The 27,879-nt window shown below is 39.7% G+C and overlaps 1 protein-coding gene across 1 annotated transcript in view; it reads right to left on the bottom strand.

Annotated features, from left to right (window-relative positions):
* The window catches only part of LOC126236777 (mitochondrial ribosome-associated GTPase 2), a 175,911-nt gene that overhangs the window by 29,327 nt on the left and 118,705 nt on the right, over positions 1 to 27,879 (bottom strand). The window contains exons 3-5 of the mRNA XM_049946356.1: positions 24,114 to 24,260; positions 21,449 to 21,565; positions 1,015 to 1,236 (exon numbers count right to left, since the gene is read on the bottom strand). Of these exons, the coding sequence (XP_049802313.1) occupies positions 1,015 to 1,236; positions 21,449 to 21,565; positions 24,114 to 24,260 (486 nt within the window). The remainder of the gene's footprint in view (positions 1 to 1,014; positions 1,237 to 21,448; positions 21,566 to 24,113; positions 24,261 to 27,879) is intronic.

Below are 27,879 nucleotides of genomic sequence, written 5' to 3'. Positions count from 1 at the left end.
AACTCCACCAGAACCTCTTGCAAGAATGTCAAGTACATGGTACCCATTAGGTAATATGAAAGAATGTATAGCTTAATAAGATGAACACCAGTGATTCCAGCACATACATTTATACACTGCTGAAATCCATGTGAATGTGTGGCATGATGATTTCTGTTATCCCAAATGTGGCTGTTTCAACAGTTCAAAAAAGGATGTGGCGCAGAAATTTGGGCATGTTGACACGGTGATGTAGAAATCATATACATAAATTGACACTTAGTGGAAGATCCGCTGGAGTCAATACAAGCACATTCTGTCAGTGGTAAGTGTGGAGTTGCTGGATATGCAGGACATGCCAGACACTTGTGTTGGCCATGTGCATGAGACACACAATGTTTTTAGTGTTCATAGCCAGGTTGTCTTCTACATGATGAAGGATGGCCTCTTCAAAGCACAGAGTGTGGCACATCTGTGGAGCACCACAGTCATCCCTTCTAGTTGTGAACGAGTCAGTTTCCTGGAACTGTTGTTGTAATTAGATGAAAATGGTATGTAACATGCTGAGGTGATCCAGAAAATGTTTCTCCCTACATACCTCTAGCTTCAGCATAGATTATTAACATCTCCGTGTATTCTCCAAATGTGTATTCCACCATCCTATACTGCTTCAGTTGTTCTTAATGTTCATAGATGGACTAACAGTTGAGCAGAACACTGAAGCAGCGACTGTAAACATAGGGCAGACTATGGTAGGGGACTCTGTTCTCAGTTTGTGTGCATACTGTGAAGTGGGAGATTTGAAAATGGTTTGAGGTTCAAACCTATCTTTTATCTAGACAGTGCATTTCTGAATGTGGTTTCTTCAAAAAGACTTTATCTACTAAGTGCCCTTTGCAACCTGTAGAAGGCTAAAATAGTAATTATGAAATATGCTGTATAATGAAAAAGGTCTGTCTCTTGCTTACAGATTAGCACTGATGAAGGAGGTACAGTAATGATGAAAAATAGAAAGTGGCTAGATTTATTACATACCAATCCAAAATTAGCCATACTCTGTAATTCTAGTATATACTTCAGTGCTTCTCCATCAGCTCCATATTCTGCTACTTGTGGTGCCTGCATTGTATCTGATATGAAAAAATGATTTCCATGGCCTCCAGCTCCACCTCGTGCTGCCACGAACATAGATCTCTCTTTGTTTAGATCAGCTACAACACACCCATTTTGATCCTTTACAACTGTACCTACAGGAACCTATAATCAAAATTGATAATGATGATGATCATGACAATAATAACAACAATAACAACAATAATAATAATGACAATAATAATATAAATACTAGAATAGCCAGTGTAATACAAGCAAACATAAATGCAAATATGAGAACATATCAACTCTTTCTAACTAATTATGTAATTTTTGATTTGTAGTACCTAATAATCACTTTTCTTATATATTCTGCTGCCACAGGGACCAAAGATTCTGTAACTTACCAAACGAAAGCGTTAGTACGTTGATAGAAACAATAACAAACACAAACACACACACAAATTTCAAGCTTTCGCAACCCACGGTTGCTTCATCAGGAAAGAGGGAAGGAGAGGGAAAGACGAAAGGATGTGGGTTTTAAGGGAGAGGGTAAGGAGTCATTCCAATCCCGGGAGCGGAAAGACTTACCTTGGGGGGAAAAAGGGACAGGTATACACTCGCACACACACACATATCCATCCGCTCATAACAGACACAAGCAGACATATTTAAAGGCAAAGAGTTTGGGTAGAGATGTCAGTTGAGGCGGAAGTACAGAGGGAAAGATATTATTGAATGACAGGTGAGGTATGAGCGGCGGCAACTTGAAATTAGCAGAGGTTGAGGCCTGGTGAGTAACGGGAACAGAGGATATATTGAACTCCGGAGATGGGAAATTGCCCTTCAGAGCTGTTTGGAAGTGAAACCTTAATCCTACTCCCAACATCACCACTGCTGAAGCCCAGGCTATCCGTGATCTGAAGGCTGACCGATCCATCGTCATTCTTCCGGCGGACAAGGGTTCCACGACCGTGGTACTTGATTGTCGGGAGTATGTGGCTGAGGGACTGCGTCAGCTTTCAGACAACACTACATACAAAGTTTGCCAAGGTAATCCCATTCCTGATGTCCAGGCGGAGCTTCAAGGAATCCTCAGAACCTTAGGCCCCCTACAAAACCTTTCACCTGACTCCATCAACCTCCTGACCCCACCGACATCCCGCACCCCTACCTTCTACCTTCTACCTAAAATTCACAAACCCAATCATCCCGGCCGCCCCATTGTAGCTGGTTACCAAGCCCCCACAGAACGTATCTCTGCCTACGTAGATCAACACCTTCAACCCATTACATGCAGTCTCCCATCCTTCATCAAAGACACCAACCACTTTCTCGAACACCTGGAATCCTTACCCAATCTGTTACCCCCGGAAACCATCCTTGTAACCATTGATGCCACTTCCTTATACACAAATATTCCGCACGTCCAGGGCCTCGCTGCGATGGAGCACTTTCTTTCACGCCAATCACCTGCCACCCTACCTAAAACCTCTTTCCTCATTACCTTAGCCAGCTTCATCCTGACCCACAACTTCTTCACTTTCGAAGGCCAGACATACCAACAATTAAAGGGAACAGCCATGGGTACCAGGACGGCCCCCTCATACGCCAACCTATTTATGGGTCGCTTAGAGGAAGCCTTCTTGGTTACCCAGGCCTGCCAACCCAAAGTTTGGTACAGATTTATTGATGACATCTTCATGATCTGCACTCACAGTGCAGAAGAACTCCAGAATTTCCCCTCCAACCTCAACTCCTTTGGTTCCATCAGATTCACCTGGTCCTACTCCAAATCCCATTCCACTTTCCTTGACGTTGACCTCCATCTGTCCAATGGGCAGCTTCACACGTCCGTCCACATCAAACCTACCAACAAACAACAGTACCTCCATTATGACAGCTGCCACCCATTCCACATCAAACGGTCCCTTCCCTACAGCCTAGGTCTTCGTGGCAAACAAATCTGCTCCAGTCCGGAATCCCTGAACCATTACACCAACAACCTGAAAACAGCTTTCACATCTCGCAACTACCCTCCCGAACTGGTACAGAAGCAAATAACCAGAGCCACTTCCTCATCCCCTCAAACCCAGAACCTCCCACAGAACCACCCCAAAAGTGCCCCACTTGTGACAGGATACTTTCCGGGACTGGATCAGACTCTGAATGTGGCTCTCCAGCAGGGATACGACTTCCTCAAATCCTGCCCTGAAATGAGATCCATCCTTCACAAAATCCTCCCCACTCCACCAAGAGTGTCTTTCCGCCGTCCACCTAACCTTCGTAACCTCTTAGTTCATCCCTATGAAATCCCCAAACCACCTTCCCTACCCTTGTAACCGCCCCCAGTGTAAAACCTGTCCCATGCACCCTCCCACCACCACCTACTCCAGTCCTGTAACCCGGAAGGTGTACACGATCAAAGGCAGAGCCACGTGTGAAAGCACCCACGTGATTTACCAACTGACCTGCCTACACTGTGAAGCTTTCTATGTGGGAATGACCAGCAACAAACTGTCCATTCGCATGAACGGACACAGGCAGACAGTGTTTGTTGGTAATGAGGATCACCCTGTGGCTAAACATGCCTTGGTGCATGGCCAGCACATCTTGGCACAGTGTTACACCGTCCGGGTTATCTGGATGCTTCCCACTACCACCAACCTGTCAGAACTCTGGAGATGGGAATTTGCCCTTCAGTATATCCTCTCTTCTCGTTACCCGCCAGGCCTCAACCTCCGCTAATTTCAAGTTGCCGCCGCTCATACCTCACCTGTCATTCAACAACACCTTTGCCTTTGTACTTCCGCCTTGACTGACATCTCTGCCCAAACTCTTTGCCTTTACAAATGTCTTCTTGTGTCTGTGTATGTGCGGATGGATATGTGTGTGTATGCGAGTGTATACCTGTCCTTTTTTCCCCCTAAGGTAAGTCTTTCCGCTCCCGGGATTGGAATGACTCCTTACCCTCTCCCTTAAAACTCACATCCTTTTGTCTTTCCCTCTCCTTCCCTCTTTCCTGATGAAGCAACCGTGGGTTGCGAAAGCTTGAAATTTGTGTGTGTGTTTGTGTTTGTTATTGTTTCTATCAACATACCAACACTTTCGTTGCTTTCTCACATGTGTCATACCCCACAGAAGATGCAGGTACAAGATCTGTCCAATACATCCATCCGGTACATCTTACTCTAGTCCTGTTCCAGGTCCCAGTGCATTTCTCAACACCACAGTTTGCTGAGCACAGCTTCCTTGGCCTGCAGCCTGAATTATCTCACTGGTGCCAGTGCCTCGTTCCTCTCCCCATTCACCTGCAGAGCTGGCACACATCAGGTGTATGTTTGTGCTTGTATTTGTACTCTATAGCTTTGAAAGATGCTTTATCTGAAAGCTGCAAAGTCCTTGGTCTTTTTTATGTGCCTTTTGGTGACTTAGGGCCTCTACTATTCACTGAGTTGTTACTTTTACTTTTTATGATAATTACAAAGAATTGTTGGACACAAAATAACACTAAGTACATTTCCAGCAAAGTTAAAATCCAAATGAAATTTTGATAGGTAGGACTTATTTATACGCTGGAGTGTCACTATTATAAAATTCTCACTTATGTTAAGTGCAGGGACTTTAAAAAGGCTTTTGGCTAGCTTTTGCCACATCTTATTCACACAGTACATACAATCTTTATTTTTTTCAAGTGGTTTGCAATACTGCAGTGTTTCACTTAACCAGCCTAAAGTTGTGGAATACATTCCACTATGGTTGATTTTATGTGCAGATGAATTAACAGGAGGAGCAACATTTTGCTAAAAGATAAGTATCTATCATGTTACGGATGAAAATACCATGTGTACCTCCTGTCTAGGAAAAGAGATGAAGAAGACAATCAGGTGCTATGGCAGACGAAGAAACTAACATCTGTGGCTGAGGAGGTAGAAGAGACACCCCCCCCCCCCTCGCCCCTCCAGTACAGTCCAAGTGGCACTGCCAGCACAAGCACAATGCAGTGGCTATGCACTATCAAGCTGAATGTTTGCTGGCACAGACAAAATGCCATAACTGGTGTTATACACAAGGCAGCACAATATTAGCATATTATCTCTATCAAATATTAGTATTATTCTTTCTTTTCTCAGACGTTACATCTGGTCAAAAATGGAAAGCGACGCGGACCTTGATCAAGCGTGACTTCCTTTTAATTCTACGGTATATGTTACATTGCATTTAGGAACTTTCGGGTAATTGAACATGTATCAATAATTACAGATTTCTGTAGTTGTATAGGTAAGTTTGGATGTAGTTGTATTGCGTTGATGTACTGGTGGATATTGTGGGGTATGACTCATGTAGTTGATACTATAATTAGTATAATGTCAACTTTATCCTGATGCCACATGTCCTTGACTTCCTCAGCCAGTTGGATGTATTTTTCAATTTTTTCTCCTGTTTTCTTCTGTATATTTGTTGTATTGGGTATGGATATTTTGATTAGTTGTGTTAATTTCTTCTTTTTATTGGTGAGTATGATGTCTGGTTTGTTATGTGGTGTTGTTTTATCTGTTATAATGGTTCTGTTCCAGTATAATTTGTATTCATCATTCTCCAGTACATTTTGTGGTGCATACTTGCATGTGGGAACGTGTTGTTTTATTAGTTTATGTTGTATGGCAAGTTGTCGATGTATTATTTTTGCTACATTGTCATGTCTTCTGGGGTATTCTGTATTTGCTAGTATTGTACATCCGCTTGTGATGTGATCTACTGTTTCTGTTTGTTGTTTGCAAAGTCTGCATTTATCTGTTGTGCTATTGGGATGTTTAATAATATGCTTGCTGTAATATCTGGTGTTTATTGTTTGATCCTGTATTGCAATCATGAATTCTTCCGTCTCACTGTATATATTGCCTTTCTTAGCCATGTGTTGGATGCGTCTTGATCGGTGTGTGGCTGTTTTAGATGATACAGGTGCTTGCATGTAGTGTTTTCTTTTTCCAATTTACTTTCTTCGTATCTGTTGATGTCTTCAAATATGTCTGCTTGTGAGATGTCTGCTTGTGTCTGTATATGTGTGGATGGATATGTGTGTGTGTGCGAGTATATACCCGTCCTTTTTTCCCCCTAAGGTAAGTCTTTCCGCTCCCGGGATTGGAATGACTCCTTACCCTCTCCCCTAAAACCCACATCCTTTCGTCTTTCCCTCTCCTTCCCTCTTTCCTGATGAGGCAACAGTTTGTTGTGAAAGCTTGAATTTTGTGTGTGTGTTTGTGTTTCTTTGTGTGTCTATCGACCTGCCAGCGCTTTCGTTCGGTAAGTCACATCATCTTTGTTTTTAGGCACACTATAATTATTTGAATATGTACTTTTTCATATTTGAAAAGCTGACAAATACACATATTTCAAAAACTTTCAAACATTACAAATTAAATGGATAAAATACATGGCTACTACTGTTTAGATAGAAAGAAAAGATAAAAACTGCTGTATTTTTATACAGCCATGGTCTCATTTTGTGAATTATTGACAAAATAGTAATAAGGTGTCTTGAACTGTCATGGATTCTGAAAATAAACCAGAACCAAATTCACACTTTTCTCACATGACAAATTTATAACAGGATAGGAAATTAGCTGGTAGGGAGGATGAAGCATGTTATGCTAGATGGAGAGTTATCAATAGAAGAACAGGAAATTTCAGGTGGGCCCAAGGGAAGTGTATTAGGACCCTTGTTGGCCATGTTGTAGATTAATGATATGGCAGACAATAATAAAAGTAATATCAGATATTTTGATGATGCTCCAGTTATCTACAATGAACTACTGTCTGCGGTAAAAACACAAGTTTCAGTCAGACCTTGGTAAAATTTGAAAGTGGTGCCAAGATTGGTAACTTGCTTGCTTGCTTTAAATGTAGAAATGCACAGTTCACAAAATGAAAGAACTTAGTATCCTATGACCATAATACCAATGACTCACAAATCACAGTGCTCACTGTGCATCTTAGCCGAGGTATTGTTTAGGCAAATCAATCTATATGGTTTGTAGACTGCTGATTTTTATCTTTATACTTTTAAATATTGTTTTTGATATATACCAGGCTTCTTAGACCTTATTCAGTCTAAATTTGTCCTTCAGTACTTTTGTCAAGCATTGCTAGTTGTCATAGTACCTCCAGGTGATACTGGGGATCTAAAATTGATGTGGAAAAACTGTAGAAATGTTGTCTACTCTAGCATGAATGGAAATGTGGTGGTGTCGTGCATTCAGGCAGTATGAAAGGCTGTTTGAGGTGGAAACTCACCCATGAGTAATGTTTCTCGGCGCATTAAACCTCTTGCTGTATGAGCATACATTGGATGTATGCTCACTACTCACACTGAATCTGCTCTCATCCAAGAAGAGTATGCAACCCTCCCCCTTGCTGGTCCAGTTCCTATGCTCTTGGCACCATTACAAACAGTGTTGCCAATGTGCATTTTCCATTGGGCACAATGTACTGTTCATCACGCAGAGAGAGAGACCACCTGCACACAGTCACTGCACCACTGTGGAGAGTGAGATTGTCTGCCTTGCAGTCCTGTTAAATGTGGTTACAATTGCACTTACTGTTTGGTGTGGGTCCCTTCTTGACTGCTCCACAATGTTGCAGTATCACTTGCTGTAACTGACTGTGGTTGACCACCTCCTCTCCTTTGGGGGGCAGTGCCCATGGTTTGGAATACTCCTCATACACATAAAACAATGCTGTGAGCAATACCAAACTCCCTGTCAACACTTGTCACACTCCATCCATCTTCCAGTTTCCTGATGATTCTTCCCCATGTGAAGTCACAATGTTGCGTTCTCTAGGCCATGCTGTGGTGATTAATGCCACCACAGTGCACCATAACTGCTCAGTTATTGGCATACACTGTCTTTTCCTGTTCCTTCAACTGCCTTGTACTGCAAGAACAGTCCCATTTGTTGCTATAGACATGCTGATCTCATGCCATGTGACATCTAACTTCCTGTGCATTGCTTGGAGACCTCTGACAACATGCTCCTGCACTTTCATTCATTTACACTGAGCAGTTAATATGTTATGTTATCTTATCTAGCTTGTCCTTAAGTTTTGTGGCGCAGTGTATGTAATATACAGGGTGACAATTATTGAGCTATATAAAAAAGAATGTAAATTAGTTACAAACTACACCATGCACACATTTTATTCAATATCTAAACATCACTAAAGATATTCAGATTTAGGTTATGAGATGTTCGACATGCCTGCCATCTTTGGCAATGATGTGGCGCAGACAAATAGCGGACTGTCATGTGGTTGCTGCTGTCATCCTCTTACAGCGCCATTATTCACCTGAGACGTCATTGGTGCCCAATCTATATATTGCATTGTTTTGGTTATAAGACTGCTGCACCTGCTTCAACCTTCCAATGGGTGGGTACACACTGTATTTAGTCGCACATTGTCGTTTTCATTGAGGGTGCTTGAACTTCAATATGAGGTGCTTTTAATAGTTTCTACTATGAAACTCTGATTCAAAATCTGGCAGAAAATCCACACTGATTCTGGTCATATGTGAACTACACTGGTGGCAAGACACATCAAATACCTTCACTGTGCCATAGTGATGGTAATGTTACTGCTGATAAGTGCGACTGAAGCGGAGTTACAAAATATGGTTTTCCCAGAATTCCAGTAAATATTCCAGAATTCGACTCGAGAAATTTTGCAGATGTCAGTAAATAACAAGCGAATATCATTGGTGTAGCAAGCAGCTTAAATCTCTTAATAAAAGCAAGTCTTCCAGTCCACACTGTATAACAATTAGATTCCTTTCAGATGTAACAGCTTTGTACTTAACTGCTCACTCTATGACAGATCTGTACCTAGAGACAGGATAGTTGCACAGATCACATGAGTACACAAGAAAGGAAGTAGGAGTAATCTGACATATTACTCATATCACTGATGTTGATTTGCAGTAGGATTTCGGAAAATGTAGTGTGTTGAACATTACGAATTACCTTGAAGAAAATGATCTGTTGGCACACAGTCAGTATGGATTCATAAAATATCATTCTTGTGAAAACAACTAGCTCTTTATTCTCAAGAAGTAATCAGTGCTATCAAAATCGGATCTCAAACTGATTCCATATTTCTAGATATCTAAGAGGCTTTTGATAACATTCATCACAAGCAGCTTCTAATCAAATTGTGTGCCTATGGAGTATTGTCTCAGTCGTGTGACTAAATTTGTGGTTTCTTGTCAGACAGGTCACAGTTCATAGTACCTGATGAAAGTCATTATATAAAACAGAAGTGATATCCGGCATTCTACAAGGAAGTGTTATATAGGTCCTCTGTTGTTCCTAACCTATATAAATGATGTAGGGGACAATCTGACCAGCACTTGTAGATTGTTTGCAGATGCTGTTGTCATTTACTGTCCCGTGAAGTCATCAGAAGATTGCAATATGATATAGACAAGAAATCTGTATGGTGCAAAAAGTGACAATCGACGCTAAATAATGAAAAGTGAGAGATCATCCATGTGGGTACTAAAAAAAAACCATTAAAGTTTGGTGACATGATAAATCTCACAAATGTAAAGGCTGTCAATTCAGCTAAACACTTAGGAATTACAGTTATGAACAACTTAAAGTGTAATGATTACAAAGATAATATTGTGGAAAGGCAAGCCGAAGACTACGTTTTATTGGCAGAACATGTGGAAGGTGTAATAGGCCTACTAAAGAGATGGCCCACACTACATATGTCCCTCCTCTGGTAGAATATTTCTGTGCAGTATGGGTTCCTTAACAGATAGGGTTTGCAGAGGGCATCAAAAAAGTTCAAAGAATGGGAGCTCTTTTGTATTATCACAAAATAGGGAAAAGAGTGTCATGGATATCATACATGGGTTGGGATGGTAATCATTAAACAAAGACATTTTTCATTGCAGTGAGATCTTTTCATGAAACTTCAATCTCTAGTGGTCCCCTCCAAATGTGAAAATATTTTGTTGGTCAGATTGTCTTCTAAATCATTTATATAAAGTAGCAACAACAGAGGGCCTATATAACACTTCCTTGTAGAATGCCAGATCTTACTTCTGTTTTACATAATGAATTTCATCACTTACTATGAACAGGGAGAGATGATCATGGTAAGAAAATAAGAGGGCTCAGAGATCACATGGAAAGATTTAAGTGTTCATTTTTTCCATGCCCTCTCGGAGAGTGGAACAGCAGAGAAATAGTGTGAAAGTTGTTTGATGAACCTTCTGCCAGGAACTTAAGTGTGTACTGCACAGTAGCCACGTAGACATAGATGCTTTCAGAAATTTTTATCCTGATTGATCCTTTTTCAATGCTGTCCCAGAAACCATTTGTCTGTTTAATAACAGACATTTCGTTTAGTGGAATTCAGCATCTGTTTTCCACAACATGCTCTGCTACCACTAGCACAATATACTCTGGAAAATGGACACCGAAACTGCATTCAGTGAAACATAAATTGCCGGCCGAAGTAGCCGTGCGGTTAAAGGCGCTGCAGTCTGGAACCGCAAGACCGCTATGGTCGCAGGTTCGAATCCCGCCTCGGGTATGGTTGTTTGTGATGTCCTTAGGTTAGTTAGGTTTAACTAGTTCTAAGTTCTAGGGGACTAATGACCTCAGCAGTTGAGTCCCATAGTGCTCAGAGCCATTTGAACCATTTGAAACATAAATTATTGAAAGGACAAATGGTTTCTGAGATGACATAATCAAGAAGGCATTGGGAAAAAACCTTTCTGAAAACACCCTCAATAAAGATGGCAGGGTGCATTAATGTACAGTTTGGGCCCACATCATTGGAAGGTTTAATTGTATGTGGCAGTCTTGAAACCAAAACATTTTCTTATAACATGACAAACTGGGCAACAGTGACTTCATAAAAAAGTCAGTAGTGACTACATGACAGTCACCACTGGTTTGGTCCCTTTACTGTACAAACCAACCAACCAACATGAAAATGACTGATGAGTATTTGGTCAAAAGCTCATGTACTTTCAAACCACTTGTCTTGGCTGGAAGCCAGAGAGAATTTTATCAGTTAATCTTTAATTCCTATGGAATGGACTAGGCAAACATATGGACAGTATACAAGTCACAAACATGTTCAAAGGGTACAATCACCGCATTTATCTGAAGGAAAAAGCTGAAAACACTGGGAAAAGTATTTTAGGGATGTCCAATGGTTGTATCAGATCCACAATGTCATGTGACAGTAAAACATGAGGCACATGCACAGCAGTGTATTCCAAATTATAACAGAATGCAGGTCTACTATAAATTAGTCATTTGCCTTCAAGGCTCTACATTTCCCACGTGTTATTTGTAACAGTATGATTGTTGCATGAATAGAACCATAAATGCACTAAGTTTGCATTTTGCACTCTACAAATGTTCTACAAGTGTCCCTCTGGCCACATGACAGATGTCCAAGCAGTAGTCAAGTTCATTTAATATCTCATGCAGCAACATCCTGTCAATGCTTGCTGCAACTGTTCCAGTGTACTTGGAAGTGGAGGTATGTAAGCATAGTCCTTAATGTACCCTGACAGGAAAAAGTCACAAGGTGTTAGGTCAGGTGACCTGGGGGCCAAGGGAACAGAAACACATCATCTTCACCATGTAATGGGACATCCTCCTCTAACATTACCTTTCTTTACTAGAAATAGCCGATACCAGGAATATTTTCGAATCTTGTATAGGTGAACATTATCTCAGCTGTTTAACTAAATGAATTTCATTTGATTTTGTGTGTGATGTATTACATTTCAAGCTAAAATGTATAAAAGGAAATTAATTTTTTACAATCAATACTTACTAACTCCGTATGGACAGTTAAAATTACTCTTCTTTTAGAAATATTCAAAATTATGAAATATCTGGCATACTTAAAATTCCTGTTATTAATTATGAAATCTGACACTAATTATTCAATTTATTTCTGGATTCATTTACAAAATAGTGATATAACTTGGTGAAGATTCTTCTTTTGTCAAGAAAGTTTGTAAACTCCTTTGTTTTGTAAACTCTTTGGTATATTGTTAGTAGTGCAGAATGTAGAGAGTGGTGGGCATGCCTCTGATGGAATCAGACATGTTTTTATGTTTGGCAATAACAATGTAAATTTCTATTTTATGGAAGTGGGGATTGTAAAGTCAGCGTGACATAGAAGAATGGGATGAAATAAAAAAACTCGTAGAAACAGAGATTACTTCATCAGTTATCTAGTCAACTGGAAACCACAAAGTCAAAATTTCAGCCTCAAGAATCTACTCCTAGATGTGATGAAATGCAGCCAACGACGAGAAAATGAAGAAAAAAAAAAAAAAGTTACTTGTACATCTTACTCCGCTCGAAGCGTTTGAAACAAAGCAGTTATTTTGAAGAGATTAAAAATTTACTGGTGATGTATGGGAGGGTAAGATTACAATTGTGGGCACCATCCAGGATCAGTTGACTGATATTATTATTATTTATTTTATGGCCTTCATTGGACCACTGTAGTCAAAAATACAAGGTTATAAACAAGTTGTTACACAGGGATACAATTTGGCTCAACTTAATATGATATTTAAGTAATATAATTATTAGCGTTTATTCTTATATGAAAGGTGTTTTGCTCTTCTGTCTGCCCAATATTTCTTCATTCTTTCAGATATTTTCTTTCTTTCTTCATTTGAAACCACTCTTCCTGTACTCCTTTTATTGATTTTCATTGGTAGTCTGGTTTGCGGGTCTTGCAGTATTCTGGTTTTCTCTGTCTTGCTTTTTAGGTCATCTACTGTAATTTGGAGTTCTTTTATATCTTCCTTAATTTCTGTGATCCATTTAATGTCGCTCTTGCTATTCCACAATTTTTGTATAATTTTTTTACTAATTCTGTTTTCTGGAGTTCTCATCAGATGTCCAAAGAATGAGATGCGTTTCTTCCTGATCGTGCTCATGACTGGTTCTATTTTCTTATATACTGTTTCATTTGATGCTATTCTCCAATGTCCATTTATTTTGTACTGTTTATTTATACATGTCCCAATTATTCTTCTTTCTATTTTTAGTATTCTGTCAATTTCTGCTGTATTAGTTGTTTTGAAGATAGTTTCAGCTGCATACGTTATTTCTGGTTCTGTAACTGTTTTATAGTGTTTTAATTTTGCATCTATAGATAGGCTTTTTTTGTTGTATGTAGTTTTGGTAATGTAATTTGCGTAGTTCAGTTTTTTTTTATTCTATTCTGCCATGATGGCTTCTCATTTAGATTGTATGTTATTATTTCACCTAAATATTTAAATATATTGACAATTTTGATTTCCTGTTCTCCTATTGTAATTTTGTTGGCAAGTGGTGGATCAGTTAGCATAATCTCTGTTTTTTCAAATGATATTCTAAGGCCTACTTTCTCTGCTATTTCTTGTAGTGATTTCACTTGTTGCCTGGCTTCTTGAACGGTGTTGGCTAGGAGAGCAAGATCATCAGCGAATCCCAAGCAGTTTAAGCTAATATCATCTTTTGCACTTCCAATTCTTATCATCTTTGGATTGTCCCTGTACCATTCTCTCATTATGTATTCCAGTGCACAGTTAAACAGTAATGGTGATAGGCAGTCACCTTGTCTTAAGCCTGTTTTTATGAGGAATGGTTCCGAAATTTCTCCTCTAAACTTCACTTTTGATTTGGTGTTGGTTAGAGTGAGTTGTATTATTTTAATTAGTTTTGGATGGAGTCCTAGATTTCTTAAAATTTTTAATACTGAAGGTCTGTGGAGACAGTCATATGCCTTCTTAAAATCTACAAATGTTATTGCCTGAGGTTTGTTCTGTTTCTTGTAGTATGCCATAATCAATTTTAAACTAATTATCTGCTCTGCACAGCTTCTCCATGGTCTGAAACCTCCCTGATATTCCCCTAACTCCTGTTCTAATTGCTCCTTGATTCTTTCATATAGGACCTTGGATAGAATTTTGTATGTGCAATCTAGGAGAGAGATTCCTCTGTAGTTGTCTGGGTTGCTTTTAACTCCTTTTTTGTGTAGTGGGTGGATGATAGCTGTGGTCCAATGTTCGGGGAATCGTTCTGTTACCCAAATTTTTGTTAGAGCCATGTGTAAGGAGGTTTTGACTGTGTCACTTTCCTATTTCCACAATTCAACAAAAACCTGGTCTTCTCCACATGCCTTATAATTTTTTTGTTCTTTAAGAATTTTTTCTACTTCTTGGAAAGTTGGAGGGTCTAGTTTGTTAGGTTTGGTTTCTACTGGGGTATTTATGTTGATTTGTAAGAGTTCTTTGGGTTCCTCGCAATTCAGAAGTTTGTTAACTGCTTTTGCCATGATTTCTGCATTTTCCTTGTTACTGTGTGTCATTCTTCCATCTTCATCTTTCAGTATTAGTGTAGGGGCCTCATATGTAGTAGTTGTTTCCCAAAGATTTTATAGTAGTTCCTGGAGTTGGTTTTATGATAATTACCTTCTATGGAGTTTATAATATCTTTATGGAATCCTCTCTTGATTCTTCTAATATTTTGTGTGAATTTTTTCCTTTCATTTTTTAGGTTGATGGCATTATCTTCAGTTTTATGTGTTTGAAACTTTAGCCATGCTTGGTGTCTATCTTCATGGAATTTGTCACATTCTGATGTCCACCAGGCATGTTTCCTTCGGGGGTTCAAGGGAGCTAGATTCTCTGCTTCTTTTTTAAGATTAGGCACTAGTTGTTCTAGATCATCTGTTAATTTGATGGTTTGTGTTATTTGTTGGTATTTATTATTTTTAATTAGCTGATGTGGGTCAAACCTCCTTTTTATTTTATTACTTTTTCCAGTCCTCTTCTTTAACGGAGTGAATTTGATTTTAATTTTAACTATATAATGGTCTGAGCCTGTGTCTACTCCTCTCAGTACTTTAACATTGTGGATCTCCTTACGAAAATTTTTGTCCATACAGACATGGTCTAGCTGCCACTCCCTCTTCCTCCAGTCTGGATGTTTCCATGTTTTAAGTTTACTTGGCTTCCTCTTAAAGTATGTTGATTTAGATATTAGGTTGTGTTCTCTGCAGAGTTCTAAGAGTCTTTGACCGTTTTTGTTCGTAAATTTATGTGGACTCCATTTTCCAATTATATCTTTATATTTCCTTTCTTTTCCCAACTGAGCATTGAAATCTCCCAATAAGATTTTTACATTCTTTTTATTTACTCTATTCACAGTTTGTTCTAGAAGGTCCCAAAATTTATCTACCTCTTCCTTTGTTTTTGTTAGACAATTTTTTTCATTTGTTGGGGCATGAGCATTTATTATTGTATAGGTTTTATTCATTGTTTTAAAGCTTAGAGTCACTATTCTTGGTGATACTGCTTGGAAGTCCGTTACTGAATCTATTATTTTTATGTTTACTAAAAACCCTGTTCCGAACTGGGGACATTGTTTCATTGCCCTCGGTCCTGGTTTCCCATCATAAATTCTGTATCCTTGTGATTCGAATGGGTCCTCTGTGGTGTTTCTCATTTCTTGGATCCCTGTTATTAAAATTTTTTTGTTTATTTAGTTCATCTGTGAGCTCCTTGAGTTTTCCGGTCTGAAGTAGTGAGTTTATGTTGTGTGTTGCTACATAATTTATTTGCTCATGTTTAATCTTCTTGTTGTGTTTTAGTGTGCATTATGATGGTTGCAAACGCTCCAATTCGTAGCTGTCTTCTAGTTGACTACCCACCGAATCCGATGTAGCCTTTTCCTGCCTTTTTGAGCAGGGCGGTAGAATTTTTTTCCTAAAAGACCTTTCCATTTTTGACTTTTGAAGGTTGTCAACCTTAGTTGGAGCAAGCTCCGATTTACAACTATGGTTGTTAACCACAGAGGGTGTGTTTGGTCCGTGAGAGCTATTTTATTTCACTCAAGTCCGCCGGTAAACCGGTGAGGACTTCCCTATCCGCCACCTGGGACGCGCCACGTAGGAGTATCACCTCTCCTCCTATTATGACAGCATAGTAGGTTCGTGGCAGTTGACTGATAATTAAGTTTTGTCTGTTGCAGAAGAAGAAAGGACAGTTATTTGTGTCAATTGCAGTTTAGGACAGTTATTTGTGTCAACTGCAGTTTATGTGAAATCCAAATCATTCAAAGAAAGAAGATCAAAAGCTGCCTAACAAGGTCGTATCAACAGTGATGGACCAGATCAACTGAAAGAGGACTTTATGACTACGAGAAGGGACATCAAAAAGAAAAGATAAGTACAAACTATTTGTGAAATTAATAATTTTTTTTTTTTTTTTTTTTTTTTTTTTTTTTTTTTTGTGGGCTCATGTTATTGCTAGGAAAATGAATAGAGATGAGGGTAGTAGTGATGAAGTGAAAGCTGTAGGACCCAGCTAGGACATATTTGAACCAAGTGAAAGTGTAGTCAGCAAAGAAACACTACAAACTGATATTTTGCAGTTGATTTTGTCAAAATTAGAGGAAATGAAAACAGAAGTCTGAAAACAATAGTAAAATGGACAGGGTACAATACAAAATACACCGTCTTTGTAATCAGGCTTCAGAGCTAGAAAATGGATTGTCAGGGGGATTAAAACGTGTGAATGAAAAAGTTGATGTCTTAGAAAATAAATTTATTGTTTTGGAAAATGAGTTAGTTGCCCAATCTGCACGACAGACAAAGAATGTTAATGATATCAGAGTTGAACAGAAGGCCTTTGTGGAAAAAATGGAACAGAACTTTGCTAGTTTAGATCAAAAATTTTTTAATGTTGAAAACAGTATGCAAGCTAATGTAAATGTTTTAGATCAAAAAAAGTCAGCAGTTCAGGAAAACTGTATTCACAAAAATCTGTATTTAAGCACTGGTATTGTGTGGTCCAACACTGCTATCAAAATTTTTCCATCAGACAATTCACATGCAGTGGATTTTCTGCATCACTGTAGAGATAGTTTTGTTTCATGCATGAGTGGCAATCAAAAAATTAAATTTGTTAAAAGATGTCTTGAAGTGAAGATCTGTCTTGGGTAATACTAAATTTAAGTCAGTGGGAAACATAACAAAGTTTCGAAAAAAGTTTTTTAAATAAATTTTGGTCGGAAGATGAACAGGGGAGAATTTAAAAAAATGGCTCTGAGCACTATGGGACTTAACTTCTGAGGTCATCAGTCACCTGGAACTTAGAATTACTTAAAGCTAACTAACCTAAGGACATAACACACATCCATGCCCGAGGCAGGATTCAAACGTGCGACCGTAGCGGTCGCATGGTTCCAGACTGTAGCACCTAGAACCGCTCGGGGAGAATTAAAACTGAATTTCTGAATGGTCCTAATTGTAGGAATACGGATAGTACTCCAAAAGAGTTCCATAAGAATCAACTTAAGAAATTAATGCACCTTGACAAACCATTTGACGAAATGACATTCATTGAAGCACTCAAAAGGAGATTACCAGAAAGGCTGCGGTGGGATTTAGTACACGGACGACTGTCTTAAACAGTTTTTACGATCTGTTGACAGGCTGCATAGGGCAGTAGAAAGAAGCATATTCCATAATAATCGAAATGATAGAGATCACAATTGTAATAACTACAGAGATAATGGTAACTTCTATCAGAATCAAAATGGTAACAGAAACAGAACATTTGAACATCAGCAGAATTGGAATAATGGGGATAGCCAAGGGCAATTTAATAGGAGAAACAATCATAGAGGTAACTATTCAGGAAACGGCATTCCGCCTCAATGAAGGCCCTGAGTTTTGGGGTGAGGAAACACAACAAGTACAGGACCCCCAATTTACACTTACAATTGGACAATAATAACAGTGTTAACAACATGGCACATGTGTCTGGAGTTGAACAGAAGGAACATCTGATTTCTCATTTATGTTTTGACAAAAGTTTTGGGATACTATGTTTAATTATAGTGATGTAGGTGCTAATCACAAACCAGAATGTGAGAGTAATGAGAATTTTGATGTAGTATGTACTAATGATTTCTTCTCTTGATCAGAAAACATTGTTAATGATGTATGTAAATCAGATGATGACTGTATTGGATCTGAATTAGGTGGTATTTTTCATATAGATGTGAATGAGAGCCATGAAATAACTGAGATTGTTAAGTCTGAGACTGGTAGCTTATTGCAGATGAATGTAAGTAGGGTGTGTGACTTGTTACTGATGTTATTGTTGAAGTAATTTTGGAAGAATATGATGATGATGATGAGTATCTAGTACTTGTGGAGTTTAAAAATAGTGATGTTTCAGTGTTATTTGTGAATACAGGTAAGGTAACTGATTTATGTGATGATGTCATGGAATACCAGTCCAGTCAGAGCAGTTTTCCATTAACGTCATGCAGAGTAATGATCCAAACACTAAAGGCGAGGTATCTGTAAGCCCAGAGAATAAAATTGAAAACTTTTTGAAATTTGTTTGGGACCAGATTGATGAACACATAGATAAATGTGTTCTGGAATAAGTTAGCTATGGTTAGTCAAAGTTTTTATACAAATTGGTGGAATGAAGTGAAAGAAGTTCTAAGCAGGAATTGTACTTTTGACAGTAATATGTTTTGTGTTCCTTCTGTAATAAGTGATGTTAGTTGTTCTATGGAATCCATTCAGTGAATTTAAACTTTACCTGACAACATGAGTAACCAAAATAATGCTACAATACCAGTCAAGTTGATAAAGAATTGCAAAAACAGTACGGACTGATGAAATAGTAAGTTATCTTTTACATGAACTGCCTAATAACAGAGATGATGAGTCGGATACTGGATCTCCTTACACTAAGATTAACATTGATCAGTGGGAAGGGAACTGTTTGACTGATACAGGTTTCCCAGTTTGTGGTGCATCTGAACGATTTAGAGACAAGATCCAATATAGTAAGAATTTTGTGAAAATGCCCGTTTCATGTGAAAAGATATGAAGAGCTACTGGTAAGCAAAGCAAATATGTAAGATGTCAAGTACTGTTAACTTTTAGCATAGAGGACAAGTACTGTTAACTTTTAGCATAGAGGATAAGACATACGAACATAGATGCATAATGATACCTAATCAAGAAGAAAATATACACTATGTATGTAAATTTATAAAACTATAGAACTGAGTTTTATTTATCATGAATGTAGTATGTAAGATGATGTAATTTTTAAAGTTCTATCTTATCCATAGACTGAGTTTAAATCTATTTGTAGATTCATAAAACTATATAATTGTGTTTTTTTTTTTTTTTTTTTTTTTTTTTTTTGTGGCATTTGGTGTGTAAGATGATGTAATTTCTAAAGTTCAACCTTATCCATTGACTGAGTTAAAATCTACGATACACTATACAGTTATGTTCTGTAATAGATTTGTGCTTTAGAATTTGATACCTATATGCCACAAGACGAAATGAGTAGAACATTTTGCAATTTTGAAATGGGACAATATTCATAATTTTTACTGCAAAAATTAGGAATAGTATCTTAGTATATCCATGTGTATCACCCTGTTATTTCATTTTTATGGCATTTAACTCTGTTCATTAATGTTTTAATGCTTTCTAATTTCACCTGATGTAAATCCTAAATAACTGATTTCAGAAAATGATCAGAGACAGCGTATCTTATGTGATGTGAAGAAGGTACTGAACTGCATATTTATTACACAAAACAATGTTTCAGTATTTGATGTGAATGCTAGACAGGAAGTTACCTATCCATTGATGTGTGTGATGAGAACTCTTAGAAGGAAACTGAAAGATGTGGATGGATCCACTCCCTTCACTGTTGTATTGCTGTAACCTGCTGGACCAGTTGACTTGGAAGAGATCATAGGCATTGCGTAATGTACTCAAGCATCTATCAACTACATCAGTGTTGTGTCTGAGATTTTAAATGTTAGCCAAGACTGCTAAATACAGTGGTATTTCACAATTAATGTATGTTTTTTCAAGTAATGTGATTGACTTTCTATTACATTACATAACTTTAAATCAGTAAGTATTTTTTTTAACTTGTAAATAAATCTTCTAGGTCTCTACATATGTAGGTTAGTTTGTATGGACAGTTAGCAAATAGTGTGGAAGACATTTACTAGTTCAGACAATATATGTAACACGATGTATACATGTCTGCTTTCATACACTGATTTTAGTCCTCATGCTACTTGATTACATCATCATTCAAAGCTATTGATGGCTCTGTTTACATATATTTACCCTGAGTATTGCAATATTGTATCTGATTGGAACTTGAGTTGTGAGCAGACTCATGCTTAACTCCATTTTGGAGAGCCATTGTCATCGCGACTCTGTGTGTGTGTGTGTGTGTGTGTGTGTGTGTGTGTGTGTGTGTGTGTGTGTGTGTGTGTGTGTGTGTGTGTGTGTGTGTGCGTGCTGTCAAGGAGAGCATACAACCATTGATTGATGCTAGGTGCTTCTTAAATTGCTCTTTGCATATGATTGAACTTATCGATATAATTGTGAACTTTATTCATTTTGTTGCGTTGAAACATTTTTTGCTGGTTCTATCTGGTATAGTTTGGATTCATGGGTCGGTCCCCACATCATAAACTTAGGCCCTAATATTTTTCCATTATTTTGTTCTGTCATGAATCAACATATCCTTAAGTACTCTGGTTTATGTGGCTGAGAGATTTTGTACTATATGTCTACTCACCGTTGAGTATATTCTTCTGGTCTGTACCCGTCATTGTGTTTTTCGACTTGGCTCACTCGTTGTACACTGAGGCTCTGAAATTTTTCTCTTCTCTTTTGAAGATTTTTATGTTATGGATGTAAACTTACAATTTGTAACTCTACTAATTTACCTTGTCTCTGTAATTATATCATAGTTTAGTGTTGCAATTTTGTAGTTTTGATTTTTTACTATTTGTCTTGTGACAGTATGTTAGATCTGAAAACCTGAATATGATATCCTGATATATGTATAGATTATGACTTGTTTAACACATATTTTTGTTATGTTTTCTGTATATGTTATGTATCAGACCATAAGGTTTGTCAAACGGTGTACAAAATGGTGCAAAAAGACCAAATATGTCTGCTTGTGTCTGTATATGTGTGGATGGATATGTGTGTGTGTGCGAGTGTATACCTGTCCTTTTTTCCTTTTTTCTCCCTAAGGTAAGTCTTTCCGCTCCTGGGATTGGAATGACTCCTTACCCTCTCCCTTAAAACCCACATCCTTTCGTCTTTCCCTCTCCTTCCCTCTTTCCTGATGAGGCAACAGTTTGTTGCGAAAGCTTGAATTTTGTGTGTGTGTTTGTGTTTGTTTGTGTGTCTATCGACCTGCCAGCGCTTTCGTTCGGTAAGTCACATCATCTTTGTTTTTACAATACATACATACCTGAATTAGTAAATGGTCAGCATTTTTTCCATTGCAATCTTTGTTATATCCTTTCTCACCATCCTCTGCTTTGAGAACTGATTGAATATGGCCTAAGTTGTTTACACTTGCTGAAGCCTGCCAAGGAGAAAGTTCAGATCTGAAGTCATATAGAAGAGCAATACACTATACTGAATTGTCACTAATGCACCTTTGCACAGACAGAAAAATAATGCATTGATGGAGTGAAGTAACAAGCTCTCTCTCTCTCTCTCTCTCTCTCTCTCTCTCTCTCTCCCTCTCTCTCAATCACACACACACACACACACACACACACACACACACACACATTGTGTTGAGGCATTTTGACTACTGCCACTGCTATTAAAAAAACTGCCATACTGGAAGTACTGGGTGACAAAGAAGTCAGTATAAATTTGAAAACTGAATAAATCATGGAATAATGTAGATAGAGAGGTACAAACTGACACACATGCTTGGAATGACATGGGGTTTCATTAGGGGAAAAAAAGTTCAAAAAATGTCCGACAGATGGCGCTTCATCTGATCATAACAGCAATAATTAGCATAACAAAGTACGACAAAGCAAAGATGATGTTCTTTACAGGAAATGCTCAATATGTCCACCATCATTCCTCAACAATAGCTGTAGTCGAGGAATAATGTTGTGAACAGCACTGTAAAGCATGTCTGGAGTTATGGTGAGGCATTGGCATCGGATGTTGTCTTTCAGCATCCCTAGAGATGTCGGTCGATCACAATACACTTGCGACTTCAGATAACCCCAAAGCCAATAATCGCATGGACTGAGGTCTGGGGACCTGGGAGGCCAAGCATGATGAAAGTGGCAGCTGAGCAGAAGATCATCACCAAACGACACACGCAAGAGATCTTTCATGCATCTAGCAATATGGGGTGGAGTGCCATCCTGCATAAACATCATACATTCCAGCAGGTGTTTATCAGCCAGGCTGGGGATGATGCGATTCTGTAACATATCGGCGTACCTCTCAACCATCACGGTAGCAGTTACAAAACCAGAAACACGCATTTCCTCGAAGAAAAAAGGCATGATAATGGTAGATGTGGTAAATCCAACCCATACCGTGACATTCTTGTCATGCAATGGAGTTTCCACAACAGTTCTAGGATTTTCGGTAGCCCAAATTCTGCAGTTGTGGGCGTTGACAGACCCTCCGAGCATGAAATGAGCATTGTCGGTCCACAACTCATTACTCAACCAATTGTCATCTTCTGCCATCTTTTGAAATGCCCACACCGCAAACACCCCCTGCTTCACTAAATTGCCAGGTAACAGCTCATGATGCTGATGGATTTTGTACGGATAGCATCGGAGGGTACACCTAAGTGCCAACCAAACAATAGTGTATGGAATGTCGGTGCGAGCGCTGACTTCCCCGTGCATAGACGAACCCGCTACAGTCTCCATTTCTTCCTGAACTGTCTCAGCAGCATTACACCTTGTGCTCGGTTGGCCACTACTGGGTCTATCGTCTAAACAACTTGTGGCTTCAAACTTCGAAATCATTCCCGCTACAGCTGCATTTGTCAACTGAGCCTTACCCATTCGAATCACCTTCCTATGGCGATAGGATCGTAATGCTGAACTAGCACATTCCCCATTCTGATAATACAGTTTCACTAAAAGCGCCTTTTCAGGTAACGTCACCATGCTGCAACTGCTGGCGCATCTGATTCTCTCTCTCATTACAGCTCCTTTTATACACGATTGTCATGCGCAGTCACTGACGTTTTGCTGTCCAGCGCCATCTGTTGGCCATTTTGTGAACTCTGTGTGGTTTTTTTTGTTCTAATAAAACCCCATGTCATTCCAAGCATCTGTGTCAATTTTTACATCTCTATCTACATTATTCCGTGGTTTATTAAGTTTTCAAATTTATACTAACTTTTTGATCACCCGGTAATGCCAGACTGAAACTTACACCTAGTCTAATTACGTTAAGGCAGAATATATATGATCTTGACCATACATTTACAGAAACAAAACTACATTTATTCAAGAAAAGTATGATCAAGCCAGAAGAACCTTTAAAGCAGACCTTCTGCACTTGAAGAAACAGATCAAGAATGATGCAATAGAGTATTCAGCCAACATGGGTAGAACAGGCTAGAGACCAATCAATAAACATCATAAAACAAACAGCAAGGTGTGAAGTGAACCACTCAGCATTAGGGATGAAGGCCACTTAGAGAAAGATCTAACTGTAATATATAATTTATTCAATATGCACTTTTTCTCTCCTTTTCATCAAGCCCCCAATTACAGGTCTACAGGCCGAGACACCAAATAATATGTGTAGGGCTAAAATTAGTGGAGGTGAATCAACAAGAGATAAGAACTTAAGCCAAATACTCAATTGGATGGGATGGTCTCTCAAGTATGGTGGTAAAGAAATGTGCCAATGAAATTACTAAACCCTTTATCTATCTTATTAACTGCAGTATTAGTGAAAATATAGATCCAAATGCCTTAAAATACATGTAATGTAGCGCCACACATTTATACAGAGAGAGAGAGAGAGAGAGAGAGAGAGAGAGAAACTGACCTAGTTTAAGTTTCTAGACATCTGTACATACATTCCTGTATAAAAGTTTTAAGCCTGTCTGACTACCACCACCTTACCTGAAAAATAACATGACCGCCATTTCCCCCATCTCCTCCATCTGGACCCGCTTCTGCATTACTCCAAAGGCGAAGAAAGGATATTGCCCCATCTCCACCTTTGCCTCCAACAGTTCTCACAACTTTGGCATCTACAAATTGCTGCAACTATGAACAATATTAACAATTATTGTTTATTGAAGCAATTAGTGACAGTCTTCAGCATTTACAGGAGTAGTACATAAAAATATATACAGTTGTACAATATTTATGGTAAAAGGTAAAAAAAAGGATAGGTTAAAAAAAGTCAAACAATGGAAACTGCAGGTAGGAATATCAACAATGTAGGAAAAGATAGATTGCTACTTACCATAAAGAATAGAGGTTAAGTTGAAGATAGGCACAATTAAAAGACACTTACAGAAAGTTTTCAGCCATGGCCTTCATTGGAAAAAGAGAAACACATACCATTCAAACACAAGCAAGCACATCTCATGCACACATGACCACCAACTCCAGCATCTTGGACCAGAATGCAACAATCATGTGGGATGCAATGAGCAATCTGCAGGATGGGGACAGAGACAAACACTATCTGGCGGAGTGTGCAGGACTATAATCCCAACACAGGCAGCGGCAGCAGGTAGTGAGCCAGGGAGGCGGAGAAAAAATTAGCAGTTCAATAAGTAATGCAACACATTTTTTTTCTGAAACAGGGGTTGTTTTATTCAGCATTGAAATACACCAGGTTATTCCCCAATCTTTTAGCTACACAACACTATTTTTCAACGTAATCTCCATTCAATGCTACGGCCTTACGCCACCTTGAAATGAGGGCCTGTATGCCTGCACGGTACCATTCCACTGGTCGATGTCGGAGCCAACGTCGTACTGCATCAATAACTTCTTCATCATCCGCGTAGTGCGTCCCACGGATTGCGTCCTTCATTGGGCCAAACATATGGAAATCTGACGGTGCGAGATCGGGGCTGTAGGGTGCATGAGGAAGAACAGTCCACTGAAGTTTTGTGAGCTCCTCTCGGGTGCGAAGACTTGTGTGAGGTCTTGCGTTGTCATGAAGAAGGAGAAGTTCGTTCTGATTTTTGTGCCTACGAACACGCTGAAGTCGTTTCTTCAATTTCTGAAGAGTAGCACAATACACTTCAGAGTTGATCGTTTGACCATGGGGAAGGACATCGAACAGAATAACCCCTTCAGCGTCCCAGAAGACTGTAACCATGACTTTACCGGCTGAGGGTATGGCTTTAAACTTTTTCTTGGTAGGGGAGTGGGTGTGGCGCCACTCCATTGATTGCCGTTTTGTTTCAGGTTCGAAGTGATGAACCCATGTTTCATCGCCTGTAACAATCTTTGACAAGAAATTGTCACCCTCAGCCACATGACGAGCAAGCAATTCCGCACAGATGGTTCTCCTTTGCTCTTTATGGTGTTCGGTTAGACAACGAGGGACCCAGCGGGAACAAACCTTTGAATATCCCAACTGGTGAACAATTGTGACAGCACTACCAACAGAGATGTCAAGTTGAGCACTGAGTTGTTTGATGGTGATCCATCGATCATCTCGAACGAGTGTGTTCGCACGCTCTGCCATTGCAGGAGTCACAGCTGTGCACGGCCGGCCCGCACGCGGGAGATCAGACAGTCTTGCTTGACCTTGCGGCGATGATGACATACGCTTTGCCCAACGACTCACCGTGCTTTTGTCCCCTGCCAGATCACCGTAGACATTCTGCAAGCGCCTATCAATATCTGAGATGCCCTGGTTTTCCGCCAAAAGAAACTCGATCACTGCCTGTTGTTTGCAACGCACATCCGTTACAGACGCCATTTTAACAGCTCCGTACAGGGCTGCCACCTGTCGGAAGTCAATGAAACTATACGAGACGAAGCGGGAATGTTTGAAAATATTTCACAAGAAATTTCCGGTTTTTTCAACCAAAATTGGCCGAGAAAAAAAATGTGTTGCATTACTTATTGAACTGCCCTCGTAAGTGGAGAAAGATGGGCGGGCATGTTGCAGAGGGCAGCTAACAAACAGGGTGGAACACTTAAATGGGGTGGAGATGATAGGACAGAGGGGCTGGAAACTGTTGGGTGGAAGGTGTAGGGACAGTATGTTACCATAGGTTGCAGCCCGGATAATTACAGGAGTGGAGAAAGTGTTGTAAGGTTAACTCAGATCTCCACAGTTCAGAAAAGCTGGGGGTGGAGGGGGGATACAGATGGTGCAGGTAGTGAAGTAGCCATAGAAATCAAGCATGTTATGTTCAGCTCCATGTTGTGTCACAGGATGGTTTACTTTGCTCTTGGCCACAGTTTGGTGGTTGCCATTCATCCTGGTGGACAGCTGGTTGGTACTCGTACCAACATAAAATCCTGTGCAATGACTGCAGCAGAGCTGGTAAATGACAAGGCTACTTCCACAGTTGGCCTGACCCCCGACGGTGTAGGATAAACTATTGATAGAACTGGAGTAGGAAATGCTGGGTGGATGAGTTGGGCAGGTCTCACCTAGGTCTTCCACAGGGATATGATCCTTGTGGCACGGGGTTGGGATTGGGAGTGGCATAGGGATGGACTACGATGTTATGCAGGTTTGGGGGGCACAGGAATACCACTTTAGGAGGGGTGAGAAGTATATTGGGTAGGATGTTCTTCATTTCAGGGCAAGATGATAGGTAATCGAAGCAGTGGTTAAGGATGTGGTGCAGTTGTTGGGGTGGTACTGGCTGACAAAGGGGACACTTCTTTGTGGCTGTTCCTTGTGGCTGGTGGGAGGTTGGAGGGTGTGAGAGGAAATGGCATGGGAGATCTGTTTGTGGACTAGGTCTGGGGTGGTGCCTGTCTGTGAAGGCACTGGTGAGACCCTCAGCACACTGAGCAAGGGAGTTCTAGTCCCTGTAGATATACTGTCCCTGGGTGGCCAGGCTGTATGGGAGGGACTTTTTGGTGTGAAAGGGATGACAGTTGTCGAAATGCAGGTACTGTTGGTGGTTGGTGGGTTTAATGTGAACAGATGTGTGGCTGGAGCTATCACAGTGGAGGAGGTCAACATCTAGGAAGGTGGCACTCTGGGTTGAGGAGGACCATGTGAAGCAGATGGGAGAGAAGGTGCTGAGTTTGTGAAGGAATGAAGATGGGGTGTCGTGGTCCTGAGCGCAGATCATTAAGATATCATCAATGAACCTGAATCAGACTAGGGTTTGGCATTCTGGGAGACTATGAAGGTCTCCTCTAGATGGCACATAAACAGGTCGGCATAGAAGGGTGCAATGTGGGTGCCAATGGCTGTGCCATGAACTTTTTTCTTACCTTCCCTTCAAAGGAGAAGTAGTAGTAGTGGGTTAGGATAAAGTTGGTAAGTTGTATGAGGAATGAAGTGGTGGGTTTGGAATCTGAAGGACACTGGGAAAGGTAGTATTCAATACTGGTAAGACCATGGGCATGAGGGATGTTGGTGTATAGGGAGGTGGCATCATCAGTGACAAGTACGGATTGAGGAGATAAAGGGGTGATGATGATGGAGAGTCAGTGAATGAAGTGGTTGGTGTCTGATGTGGGAGGCTATATTACAGGCAGTTGGTTGGAGGTTTTGGTCAATAATTCTTTCAGTTGGATCGCAAAAACCAGCCACAATGGGGCATCCAGGATTTTTGGGTTCGTGGATTTTGGGGAGCATGTACACTACTGGCCATTAAAATTGCTACACCATGAAGTAATGTGCTACAGACGCGAAATTTAACCGACAGGAAGAAGATGCTGTGAT

The sequence above is a fragment of the Schistocerca nitens genome, chromosome 2 (assembly GCF_023898315.1).
Source record: "Schistocerca nitens isolate TAMUIC-IGC-003100 chromosome 2, iqSchNite1.1, whole genome shotgun sequence".
Taxonomy (NCBI): Eukaryota; Metazoa; Arthropoda; class Insecta; order Orthoptera; family Acrididae; genus Schistocerca; species Schistocerca nitens.
The sequence above is the reverse complement of the archived record's forward strand: the minus strand, read 5'-3'. Positions and strand labels throughout refer to the sequence as shown.